The following is a 13,183-nucleotide window of genomic DNA, read 5'->3' as shown; positions in this document are numbered from 1 at the left end:
TTACAGGGAGGTTAGATTATGGATTTGTATAGGAAGTTTTGGACAGGAAAGATCCTACCCCAGGCAGGGCGTTGGACTGATGACCTGTGGAGGTCCCTTCCAGACCTGCTTGTCTATGACTTCCAGTGCTTTCATGACTTAGGCAGGTGCATGCATGGATAACAACAGAAATTTAGGTGCCAAGGAACTATAGGCACTTACACGTTGGTGGGAAGGGTTTTACAAATGTCACTGGTGAGTAAATGTTGAACTAAAGAGTCTATGGGACATGCTCATTTAAGTCCCATTTGTGAATTTAGTGCCAGGTTGACTACAAACAGAATTAGAATGGCAACTTAACTGTACAGAGACAATAATTTATAATGCCTAAATGAATGCTTCCCTGCAGAAAGAAAAGGTCTGACATAAAATATGTTTATTTCAACTACTGTACAGTGTAAATCACAGTCAGATGCAAAGGCCAGTTTTCACATTCATTGTAAATCACATTCAGTTGCAAAGGCCAGACAACACGTAGTTGTCTACAGGGAGCTTCTTTGGAGTCTTCAGTACTGTAGTTCTTTACCTCCAAATACGATTTTGGTGCAAGACTACGGATGTTGGCTGAGAACTAACAATGTGCTCAGCAATGTACAAACATGTGGAAAGACACATCCCTGCCCCAAGGAGCTTACAGTCTAAACTTAGACATAGACAGTACTGTTGGAACACATAAAGCCCGGTCTGAGATCTCATCAGCCAGAATTAAAAAGACCCACTTCAACACAAGACTAGAATACCAAATATATATATAAAGATCATATCTAGGGCAGAGTGGTGTCTTGTGGGGTGATACATATTTATATGTCCGTACCTATGTAGGTATGAACGAAGTGGTGGTTTGAGAGGGAGGTGACAGTTTTAAATTCTGTGGTGCTGCTGCACAGGCATATGCTTCCTGAAGAGAGAAAAAGGAAATAATTAGTATTAGCACTTCTGCAGAACTTCACACACCAAAGTGGTAAACAATTTTAAGCTGTTTTCAAACTCAAGCAGGAGAGGAACCCAAACTGGAATGCAGGTGAAGGAAAGAAGGCAGGTCTGCCAATCTGTACGGAGGCATTGGGCCTACATACTAGGACCACTGATTCTGCTGAGATCCAAAACTGTAATCCCTGATGTTGAAGAAGCTGTGGTTCTGTTAACTTCAACACAAGTTCAGAGTCAAGTTGTGCCTTTACTTCAGAGAGAAGTAGACCCCCAGCCCTTGGGACTCGGAGCGGGGGGGCAGCAAAGGCACCAGTCGCAGGGCTCAAGTGCCTATATACTAATGCTAGGAGCATGGGGAACAAGCAGGATGAACTAGCGCTCCTGCTTGCACTAAACACCTATGACTTAGTGGGGCTAACGGAAACCTGGTGGGATTCATCCCATGACTGGGCGGTACATATTGAGGGCTATAGATTGTACAGAAAGGACAGGGTGGGGAAGAAAGGGGGAGGGGTTGCGCTCTATGTCAGTGAGCAATATACATCAACCCTCATCAAGACGGAATCCAAGGATGAGGAAGTAGAAGGATTGTGGGTTAGGCTACATGGGGGGCAAGGAGAAAGGGATTTGGTGGTAGGGGTCTGCTACAGACCCCCACATCAAGGGGAAGAAAGAGATTTGGGGCTCCTGAGTCAACTCTCAGAGACCATAAAAGCTAAAGAGGCGGTAGTCATGGGGAACCTAAACTACCCGGACATCTGCTGGGAGTCACAGACAGCAAAGTCCCACCGTTCACACAGGTTTCTAACCTGTGTACAGGACCTCCACCTGACACAGGAGGTACAAGGTCCCACTAGGGGGAATGCCATACTGGATCTGGTATTGGCAACAGGAGATGACATGGTAGCAGACCTCCAGATCAGTAGCCATCTGGGGGACAGTGATCACCTAATAGTAGAATTCACCATAAGACGTCGAGTGGGTAAGGTAACTAGTAGGGTGAAAGTGCTAGACTTTAGGAAACCTGATTTCAGTGAACTCAGGCGATTAGTCAAGGACGCACTGCAGAGTAGGAGATTTGAAGAGATGGAAGCCCAAGAAGGGTGGCTGTGCCTTAAGGAAACGATCCTTCGGGCACAAAGCAAGACGATCCCCGAGCGAGGCAAAAGAGGGAAAGGGGCCAGGAGGCTTCCCTGGCTGACCAGAGAAATCCAGGGCAGCCTAAGGGACAAAAGGGGAGCACATAAAAAGTAGAAACAGGGAGAGATCACCAAAGATGAATATACCTCCTCTGCTCGTGCTTGTAGGGAGGCAGTTAGACGGCCCAAAGCTACCATGGAGCTGAGGATGGCAACCCAAGTAAAAGACAACAAGAAATTGTTTTTTAGATATATAGGGAGTAAAAGGAAGGCCCAGGGAGGACTAGGACCCCTGCTAAATGTGCAGAAACAATTGGTGATAAACAGGGGAGACAAGGCTGAACTCCTCAACGAGTTCTTTGCCTCAGTGTTCCTAAGCAAGGGGCACAACAAGTCTCTCACTGGGGTTGTAGAGAGGCAGCAGCAAGGCGCCAGACTTCCATGCGTAGACCCTGAAATGGTGCAGAGTCATTTGGAAGAACTGGATGCCTTTAAGACGGCAGGCCTGGATGAGCTCCATCCGAGGGTGCTGAAGGCACTGGCCGACATCATTACAGAGCCACTGGCGGGAATATCTGAAAGCTTGTGGCACACGGACTAAGTCCTGGAGGACTGGAAAAGGGCCAACGTGGTCCCCATTTTCAAACAGGGGAGGAAGGAGGACCCAGGCAACTATAGGCCAGTCAGTCTCACCTCCATCCTTGGCAAAGTCTTTGAAAAAATTATCAAGGCGCACATTTGTGAGAGCCTGGCAGGAGAAATTATGCTGAGGGGAAATCAGCACGGGTTCGTGGCAGGCAGATCGTGCCTGACCAATCTAGTTTCTTTTTATGACCAGGTTACGAAACGCCTGGACACAGGAGGAGGGGTGGATATCGTATACTTAGACTTCAGGAAGGCCTTCGATACGGTATCCCACCCCATACTGGTGAACAAGTTAAGAGGCTGTGACTTGGATGACTGCACAGTCTGGTGGGTGGCAAATTGGCTGGAGGGTCGCACCCAGAGAGTCGTGGTGGATGGGTCGGTTTCGACCTGGAAGGGTGTGGGCAGTGGGGTCCCGCAGGGTTCGGTCCTTGTACCGATACTCTTTAATGTCTTCATCAGTGACTTGGATGAGGGAGTGAAATGTACTCTGTCCAAGTTTGCAGATGACACAAAGCTATGGGGAGATGTGGACACGCTGGAGGGCAGGGAACAGCTGCAAGCAGATCTGGACAGGTTGGACAAGTGAGCAGAAAACAAAAGAATGCAGTTCAACAAGGAGAAATGCAAAGTGCTGCACCTAGGGAGGAAAAATGTCCAGCACACCTACAGCCTAGGGAATGACCTGCTGGGTGGCACAGAAGTGGAAAGGGATCTTGGAGTCCTAGTGGACTCCAAGATGAACATGAGTCGGCAGTGTGACGAAGCCATCAAAAAAGCCAATGGCACTTTATTGTGCATCAGCAGATGCATGATGAATAGGTCCAAGGAGGTGATACTTCCCCTCTATCGGGCGCTGGTCAGACCGCAGTTGGAGTACTGCGTGCAATTCTGGGCGCCGCAATTCAAGAGGGATGCGGATAACCTGGAGAGGGTCCAGAGAAGGGCCACTCATATGGTTAAGGGCCTACAGACCAAGCCCTACGAGGAGAGACTAGAGAAACTGGATCTTTTCAGCCTCCGCAAGAGAAGGTTGAGAGGCGACCTTGTGGCTGCCTATAAGTTCATCACAGGGGCACAGAAGGGAATTGGTGAGTATTTATTCACCAAGGCGCCCCCGGGGGTTACAAGAAACAATGGCCACAAGCTAGCAGAGAGCAGATTTAGATTGGACATTAGGAAGAACTTCTTCACAGTTCGAGTGGCCAGGGTCTGGAACGGGCTCCCAAGGGAGGTGGTGCTCTCCCCTACCCTGGAGGTCTTCAAGAGGAGGTTAGATGAGCATCTAGCTGGGGTCATCTAGACCCAGCACTCTTTCCTGCTTATGCAGGGGGTCGGACTCGATGATCTATTGAGGTCCCTTCCGACCCTAACATCTATGAATCTATGAATCCTCTCAGAGGAAAATCTGCTTGAAACTCTAACTTCCTTGTTCCCTAAGATTGGCCATGTCAAGAGATCTCTCTCTTAATACACATTCGTTTGGAGCAGCTTCTAGGGGGAAATTATTCGAAAGCTGTTACATTCTAATAGTTATGTTTGAATGAGCCGAGAAGATTTCAAATGCAGCAAAATCTCTCCAACTCAATGTTTTCATAGACATTAGACATTAGGGCTGGAAGAGACCTCAGAAGATCATCGAGTCCATGTTGTTGTATTCAGGTTAAAGTTTTGCTGCATTTGAATCCTCCTCTGCTTGTTCCTACAAAACAATTAGGACATCGCCTCTGCTGCTCTTTTAAACAGTTCCCCTTTTGAAATTATTCCAAATGTACATGTGTCTATACTTTCTGTCACCCTTGTGCCCTTCCAGTTAGGCCTATCTGTTGAGCTATGACAGTGGCCCTAGTCCCACTTAGAATTTCAAGTCTCCCTCAACAGCTGGAGGGAGACCACTAGGTGCACTACAACTGATTTCCTGGGGCAACAAAAGACAAAGCAGAAACAGGAGTTATGGTTACAGGACCCCTATGATGACAGCAATAGACTGCTGATGCCCTAACAAATAGTAAAGAGGAAAACATTTATCTCAAAAATAGTAAGTATGGAAACCCCACATGGCCCTTCTTTATTTTCTTTATGTACAGAGGAGGCATTCATGGAAGAGCTGATGCTTAGATAAATACCCTGCTCCCATACAAAAATAAATATAAAACTTACCATATGTTTGATTTACAAATGTACCGTTACTTTAAAATCTACCTTAAAAACAGAGTTCTAAGTTCAAAGTTTCAGGTACTACACCTGCCCTAAGACCCCCAACTGTTTTTGCAGTTTAACAATCACCTTTCCCTTTAAAATATGTATCTTTTTCTCATACTTCTTAGCTGTCTGAAAGACCTACAGACCACAGAGAAAACCATCTGATTGTGTACACAATGTTGTCAAATAAATAAAGTAAACAACCTAGGGAAAACAGTCTTTTTCTGTAATTTCTTGCAATTCGAGCATCTTAGGTATTGCTTGTAACAAAAACATAGCTAACAAGGTTTAAACAAAATCTGTTTTTTTTTCCAAGTTGATGGTGTTTCTTAACAACAACTTCAAAATCACCAGGTGCCTTAATAATTACCTGAAAAACTTTTTCAAGAACAATGGGTTGTAAAAAAGTACTAAGATTCTTCTTCTTCCTCCTCCTCTTCCTCCTCTGCCTCTTCCTCCTGTTCCTTATAATAGAATAAGGATATAGTAGTTGATCACAGAGTTGAAAGAAAAATGTCTTGAAATACAGATCCCTAAACTTGCCACTGTGTTATGTTCTAGTCAATGACACCTTTATTAGTGCATAAAACAAAAATAGAACAGATGAGTTTCATGCAGGTTTTTTTACATGCAATGCATTAACCTAATGGCATTAACAGGCAAGTGTTGGAATATAAAAAAATCATTTTTCAGAAAAGGGAGAAAATATATACAAATGAGCAGTAAATAGATGCTAAAAATTGGAATTTGGGTACAAATGTACACATATATCATGGAGCACCTCACATTCTGAATCAAATAATCTTCTGTAGCAGCAACTCAAAACCTGCATTGAGAAATCCATGCCCAAGGAGTAGGCTACTGCACAACCTGAAATTATTCAGGGCGGGTGACAAACCATTGTTTTTATTTCCAAAGCACTCTTTTTGATTTAGTAGAAAAGGAATTTCAAAAGTGGAAAAGGAAAGTCCTGGCCTAATAATAACTGTCAGGCAGCCCAAAAACTTGTTCTCTGAAAGCTGTCATTACATATTCCAGATGGTATAGCTTGTGTTAACTCTCTCCTCTAAGATATAGTAAGGGAAATATTATAGAGCAGTTCTACTTTGAAACGGGCTTTGTAGGGTTCTGTGTTTTTTGTCTTTCAGTGACTTCCACTCCTTTTACAAGTAAAACAAATTTTATTTCTCACAGACATGCCTACATTGTCTGGATTGTTAAAATCAAAGTAGAGCCTTTCTGCATAGCTAACAATGAAAGATTCAGCAATTTCTCCAGTTGGAAATCCCGATTAGGATGTAAATAGAACCCAGTTTGTCTTTCAGATCTGTACTGACTCTGCACTGATAACAGAAATAGTCAAAAATGTGTTTGGGTCACAAAATAAATTCTGAGTGCAGTTAGGAGTGGCCCTGTTGATTATAGTGACAATCTTATAAAATCATTTTTCAAAATAGGTATTTGTATTAAGGGACCAGACCAGTCATGCAGTATCAGACTTTATATAGTCAATATGAACTTCCCTCTGAAACAAACAGAAAAGTTAATGTTAAAATTTAATCTTGCATTGTATCCTTCAAAATCTTGGTTTGAGAAGAATTTTTTTGGTTAGTGCTCTGAAAACAATCCAAGAAAACAAGTCTCATTTTTCTATATTTTTCTGATCGGAATTTGAAATTCAAGTCTGTTAAATTTGCAATGTCAACTATAGATACCTTTATAAAATCCCTGTGATAGAAGAATGTTTGGAAGTATGCAGTAACAGAACTTATGGAGGTGTCTATGCAGCATTACCACAGCAAAAGATGAATACATATTCCTTCTCTTTTCTCTAAAAGACAGTAACTTTTCTTAAGGGCAGAGATGGAAACCAGTGACAGGGTCTTTACTGTTCAAGACATTAGCTCATAAAAGTAGATTAACAAAGGGCGCATCTACACATCACCCTATGGCGACATAGCATTATGCTACATCACCGTATGGCGCACTACAGCAGTGTCACAATTACATGCGTCTACACATGATTGCCAGCTGTGTCACTGTAGCAGTGCGCTCCCTTGGTATAGCATGCTGCTACGGTAATATAGCAGCATAATCTACTCATAGTCTGTGCACACAGTGCAGTAACCACCCACAGAACCATAGAATAGAAGGACCAGAAAGGAGGGAGGTGGAGGTTATGTCTGCCGGACGTAGCTATGGCAAGAGCCATCCAACATAATATTCTGTTCTGTCATAGATTTAAAAGTAGATAGATTTGAAATGTATTGAGAATTAATTGCTAACTTATATTGAGAAATAGCCCAGAATAATCATTAACTTATTGAGTATTCTGGGAAAGCAGTGAAGAAATAACCAGCAATCTCATGATTGAATGAAAGAGTAAAGTTAATCATTTATCTATGGTTTGCAGGAATAAGCCTTAAGAGTCTGGGACAAAAAAATGTTGTACTCTACTGACAATGCTACCTCAATTGTAAGAATGGTTCTTTGGGGTTCAAAACATTTGCAGAAAATAAAAAAGATCATTTAAGTTAGTGAGTTTCAAAGGAAATGTGTCCTGAAAGTCCTCAGCCTGCTTTATCAAAAAGCCTTTGAAAGAAATGATTTCTTCTTTTTCAGTTTCTGATAATCAGGCAGAGGTTCCTTTCAACCAGTTAGTGTGCTATCAAGCAATAACACCATATTTTCTCATATACAACATGCCCAGGAATAACATACATACATTTTTTTTTTAAGCAGAATGAAGAAAAAAGGATCTTTCCTTGAAAATACTGCTGAGTAGCAGTAGCTAGGATGCCTGGCATGCTCACTGTGCTGCTCACTGAGGAGCTTGTGCAGCCTTAAGTTTGCTTTCCCCGGCAGAAACAGAAAGGGCTATTACCATATTTCCTCACTTATAATGTGCACCCCAATTTCCAGCAGCTGTTTTTTGGCAAAAAAATAGGATGCGTTCTATGAAACAACATATGGTAGTCCCTAACCAATTTATTAAGTTTGCAACTGGGAAATGTCAAAGAGATTAACTGGAATTTGCTAGCTTCTGCTTTAGGAACTAGAGGAGAAAGTATGAGAATTGCATATACATAACAGGTGAAGACAGTGTCCAAGTACTTTACTGTACCTCTGTCACTGTATGTTCCTCCTTTTCTTCCTATATAAAAGAAAATAAAAAGAGATTTAAAATGGTACTTTAAAGAAAGAATGTCAGAGGTCATACAGGTAAAACACAGGTGAGATTGAGACCAATTTAAATTTAAAGCTATTATGTAGAATACTGAGATATATTTTGAAATATTGTTTCCTTAGAGATTTCTCATAAAACACATATAAACTATAATTCTTCTTTCAAAAAATGACTACACAATTATGATTATAGGGTCCTACATCTTTTAACTTTCAGTGACTTCCAATTAAATCTATTCAAGTTTACAAGCAAACATTGGGGGTTGGTCTATATATATATTACTCAATTGCCTGCATTACAAAATCAAAGTGGTATCAATCACAGTAAGACTATGTCCATCACCAAAAGGAAAAAAAATCTCCATTTGAAATGTTGCTGATGGTTTTAGGTTCACTTTCCCACATGTTGGTTCTGCAGTTTAAGAGAATAAAAAAGTAATACAAATTAGATGGTAAAGTAAGGATAAGTGATAAAAGAAGGGCAAGAGAGATTAAAAACTTTAAATATAATTTGCTGTAAAATAGTAAAGTGTTTATTGGAGGAAAGGGGTATCGTAAACAAGAAGTAGGAAGATAGGAAGGAAAAGGACTATTGGAAAGGTAGTGTGCAGATGATCCAATCAACAGCTATGAACACATGTAAAGAAACCCCAGTGAAGGAGTCTCTATATAGTGAGGAATGCAAGTACCAAGATTAAAATTATATTTTTAACATAGTTCTAAATTAGCTTGGCCCTGACTACATAGCCTACCCAACCTGGGTTAGAAACTGGTCTGAATCTAAGACTAAAATCTAAAATTAAAATTGAACCAGACAAATTATGAAAACACAACACAGTAGCATCTAGGGCAGAATTCTGTTTCCCTTTGTAAATCTAAATAGAATTATTTTTAGCACTTATGCACAATTTGCGATTCTGCTTTCCCTATACTATGGATATGTAAACATGTATGTGTAGGCTGAGTATGCGCAGTATGCTACACATTGGCCAGGAAGGTACAAAGCCATGTTCACGTGTCCATTCTGGACACGTGCCAAAGCCATGAAAATATAGCCACCCAGAGACCCAGGACTAGAATAAGCCTGTGTTTTATGTCCAATACCTAAGTGATTACAGAACATGCCCAGGAAGCAGGAAAGCCAGATTCTAGGTCCCTCTTACCAAAGCAGGTTTGAACCTACATTGCTGAGTTCCCTGCACTGCACTCTATGCATTGTACCATAGATCAGGCATTACCCAGACCTGTCTTCAGCATTCCTTCTGAACCTGGCTCTCTGGGCAGCCAAGAGCAAAAGATATGTGGAGATTTGAGAAGCAGAGCAAACAAGAGGTTGTGTGCTTCAGTGAGATGGCTGCTGCTACCTAGAAGGGAGCTGAGCTGACCCTGGACTCTTGCACCCAGCAGGGCAGAAACTGTTGCACTACTGCTGTTTGCTCTCTGACCATTTTATCCAGTGCCATGCTGGCTGAGTTTCAAGTGCACTGGAGATCAGTCTGGATAATGCTGGACCTGTATGTAGGGATCAAAGCACTGTACTGTCAAATCAGAAGGAGATTCAGGCTCAAAGCCCCTTGGGGTAAAAGAAGGGGCCTAGGACCTGAGTCCCTAGCTTCCCCGGGTGGGTTCACTAATCACTCAGCTATTGGGACTAAAACATGGGAGGGTCCCCTTCGAGGACTTGCACTCAGATATATGTGCACTGTACATACCCACCCACTGTGTAGAGTGCACCCTTACTCATCCACAGAGCAAAGCCAGGGCCAAAAGCAGCCAGACAGACTGCTAGAAAATGACCAGTTAGGTTCAGAATGGGGAACAGAAATCTACCCCAGGGGATATGAATCAGGGTCAGAGCCCCATGGTGCTCGGTGCTAAATAAACATAGAAAGTAAGAATGTCTTCTCTGAAGTTTTTTCCAGTGCCAACTAACAAACAGACAAAAGATAGGGGAAAAGAGATATCACATCCAAGTGAAATGGTCAGGCTGACAGTCAGCACTGTTTATTCCCTGGGGATGGTTTATTCCCTTGGTGGCAGCCTATAAGTCCATAAGGGGTGTGCATCAGGAACTGGGAGAACGTCTGTTCACCAGGGCTCCCCAGGGGAAGACAAGGTCAAATGGTCACAAACTGCTGGAAGACCATTTTAGACTGGACATAAGAAAAAACTTCTTTACCATCCGAGTCTCCAGAGTCTGGAATAGACTCCCCCAGAAGTGGTGCAAGCACCTACTCCGGACACGTTCAAGAAGCGTTTGGATGGTTATCTTGCTGGGGTTATCTGACCTCAGCTGACTTCCTGCCCTTTGGCATGGGGCTGGACCTGATGATCTCACAAGGTCCTTTCCAGCCCTAACATCTATGAAATCTATGAAAATGATGATGGAAGGTGGGGTCAAAATAAGTGAGTTTAAAAAAAGGAACAGGAAGGATGACATTGATGAAGTGAAGGGAGAAAAGAAAGACAGAAGACTTGAGAAGAAGGCAACAGACAAGATATGGTAGGATTCATAAATAAAGAATGCAAAAAGCAGAGTTTTCTTTCATGTCAGTAGGAAGCCAAGCCTATGAAGACCTCTCCTTCTATCTGCTGCTTCAGGAGTATGGGGAATTTCCACAACATGAGAAGTTTCCCTTCTACTGCTGTTCATGGCCACCCTGAGGGGTTGGAATTGTTCAGGCTCAATGGCCCAGAATGACATTTAGCAGAACCAGCAGGGAGCATGTACAGGAAGGCTGTCACACCCTGCCAGTGCCTGAAGCAGCTGCTGAGATTGTGAAGTGTTTTTTGTCCAGAAGCTTGGGTCTACTGCTATGCCTCTTGTGCAGTTCATCCTCAGTTGTCCTTGTTACTCATGAGAGGAATGAAGGATTGGAGTTTCAGCAGCATGTCCACCCATGAACAGGAGGGGAGGCCTAGGTTCTGAAGTTATCCCTATAGGCTTCTGGCTCCTGATCCTCCTGGGGAAGTAGTTGCTATAGAAGAGTCTTCCAGAATCTGGGTCCTTCCATAAAACTACATAATTGGTACAGTGTGACAGCTTATTCAGTCATCTATCATATGCCTCTTGGCAGAGATCAAGAGATCTTTACCTTGCCAAGACCATTCTGGAATGTTTCCACATGACTTGTAGCCTCTAATGTATTCAGCAGAGAAATTAAATGGGCTGGATTATAATATTCGTTGGTTTTAATTTTTAATACGGTTTGAAATAAAAAAGTGAATGGGTTCGAGGTGTCAGTATGAAGTTCATCACTGTGTCTTAGTTTAGGAATGAAATGCAAATTTACCAACCCCGGAATGGTGTTATTTTGGTCTGAAAATACAGAAATTGATCAGCATGGTAAACTGAAACTCCAAATAGGACCTAACTACAGTTCAGAAGATGCCTGCACCTACTTTATGGTTGCAGGTTACAGGGGGAACTCATAAAAAGGTCACCCTTTCAGAACATGATACTCATTGCTGGGTTTTAAATTAACTGAAAGGAAATAAAACAACCTAGGGATGGGCAGATCAGTGAAAGCATTTGCTCAAAGTCCAGATGCAGTCAAATAAAGAAATAAAATGCGTTAGGCTGTACAACGAACGGGATAAAGAACAATATTGAAAGCAGTGCGATGCCACTAGATACTTTGATAATATACACTCACCCTAAATTCTGTCTATTGTATGTAGGTGGCCCTCCCTAGGCACCTCTAGTCTTTAATATATTGAACCTCACTTCACCCTGGCAAGGCATAGAAGGGCTATTATATCTCCAGTGTATAGAAAAGGAAATGAGTAAAATGAGTTAGAGAGACTAACAGGAGCTTTTCTACACTGTGGCAGCAGTAGGCAAGATGGGATAGAACAGGGGTGTGTAAAATGCAGCCTGGGGGCCAGAGGTGGCCCACCAGGCCATTCTATCTGGCCTGCAGGGCCCCTAAAAAATTTAGAAAATTAGTATCTATCTGCCCCTGGCTGTCTGTCATGCGGCCCTTGATGGCTTGCTAAAACTCAGTAAGAGGCCCTCTGCCCAAAATAATTGCCTTGCCCACTTGCACTTTGCTGATGGGCTCCAAACTCAGAAGTACACCAGGGTGATGATCATTCTAAGGTTTATCCCCAGTGACCCCTTGCTAACCTGCCAAAGACTAAGGACTACAGAGCAGGCACAGAGGGGCAAGCCAGGAGCAGTTTCATGGGTACATTTCCAGGTCTGGAGCATGTCTGGGGACAAGAATGGACATCCTTAGTCTTGCCCTCACTGGGATCTGTCATCACAAAACCTAAATGACTTGCCCAAGGCCCTTCAGGAAGGTTGTCATAGAACAGGGAATTCAACTGGTCTCCTGAGCTTCCTAGCACCACATCCTAACCAAGACATCATCCTTCTTCTCTTCAGTTTGTTATTCTAGCTTCCACAAAAAAGTAGGAGAAAGAAAAAATGTGTTATCTAAGAGCTAATATAAGTTCACTGATGAACTTTCATACTACAATAAAGAGGCTTTAGGAGACCTTTTCATTTATTTTGTATCCCTTTAAAGAACAATTAAATGTTGCTGGAGCCTAGCAGGTGAAACATATTCTCTGGAAAAAATCTTTAAATAAATCAGTTTTTTACCAGTATAGCCACTGGAAGCTCACTTTAAGCATATTACTCTCCCTCCCCTGATGTCTCAAAGACAATATTTTTTCCATCTAAGACTCAAACCTATTTTATAAGAAATGAAAACCAGCAAAGTGTCTGTTACACCAGAATGGCACTGCATTATGTCATTACAAAGGCTCTCACACACAGCTGCCCAATACATTTTAAGACTTCAACAACTTGTTCCAGCACTCTGGCCTCATTTGAAAAACACTGGAATAGAATGCCATCCAGAAGGACACGTAATTCAATCCAGCCCAGGGTCTGATGGTAGCTTTAATCAGGGTTTCCCCTAAGGCTTGAGGAAAGAACTATTACATGGCCTTCACATGCTGGCCAAAAGTAAAAAGAAGAAACAAACCACAATTTCAGGATGAAACTCAGTCCCTGCTGAGGACTGGCACAA

At 42.6% G+C, this 13,183-nt stretch overlaps 1 protein-coding gene across 1 annotated transcript in view; it reads right to left on the bottom strand.

Annotated features, from left to right (window-relative positions):
• Positions 1-398: 398 nt before the first annotated feature.
• The window catches only part of SH3BGR (SH3 domain binding glutamate rich protein), a 66,297-nt gene continuing 53,512 nt past the window's right edge, over positions 399-13,183 (bottom strand). The window contains exons 6-8 of the mRNA XM_006262516.4: positions 8,080-8,109; positions 5,326-5,419; positions 399-937 (exon numbers count right to left, since the gene is read on the bottom strand). Of these exons, the coding sequence (XP_006262578.2) occupies positions 5,366-5,419; positions 8,080-8,109 (84 nt within the window). The 3' untranslated portion in view covers positions 399-937; positions 5,326-5,365. The remainder of the gene's footprint in view (positions 938-5,325; positions 5,420-8,079; positions 8,110-13,183) is intronic.

Source organism: Alligator mississippiensis, chromosome 1, assembly GCF_030867095.1.
Source record: "Alligator mississippiensis isolate rAllMis1 chromosome 1, rAllMis1, whole genome shotgun sequence".
In the NCBI taxonomy this organism is placed as follows: domain Eukaryota; kingdom Metazoa; phylum Chordata; order Crocodylia; family Alligatoridae; genus Alligator; species Alligator mississippiensis.
Note: the sequence above shows the minus strand (reverse complement) of the source record. Positions and strands in the feature narration are given on the sequence as shown.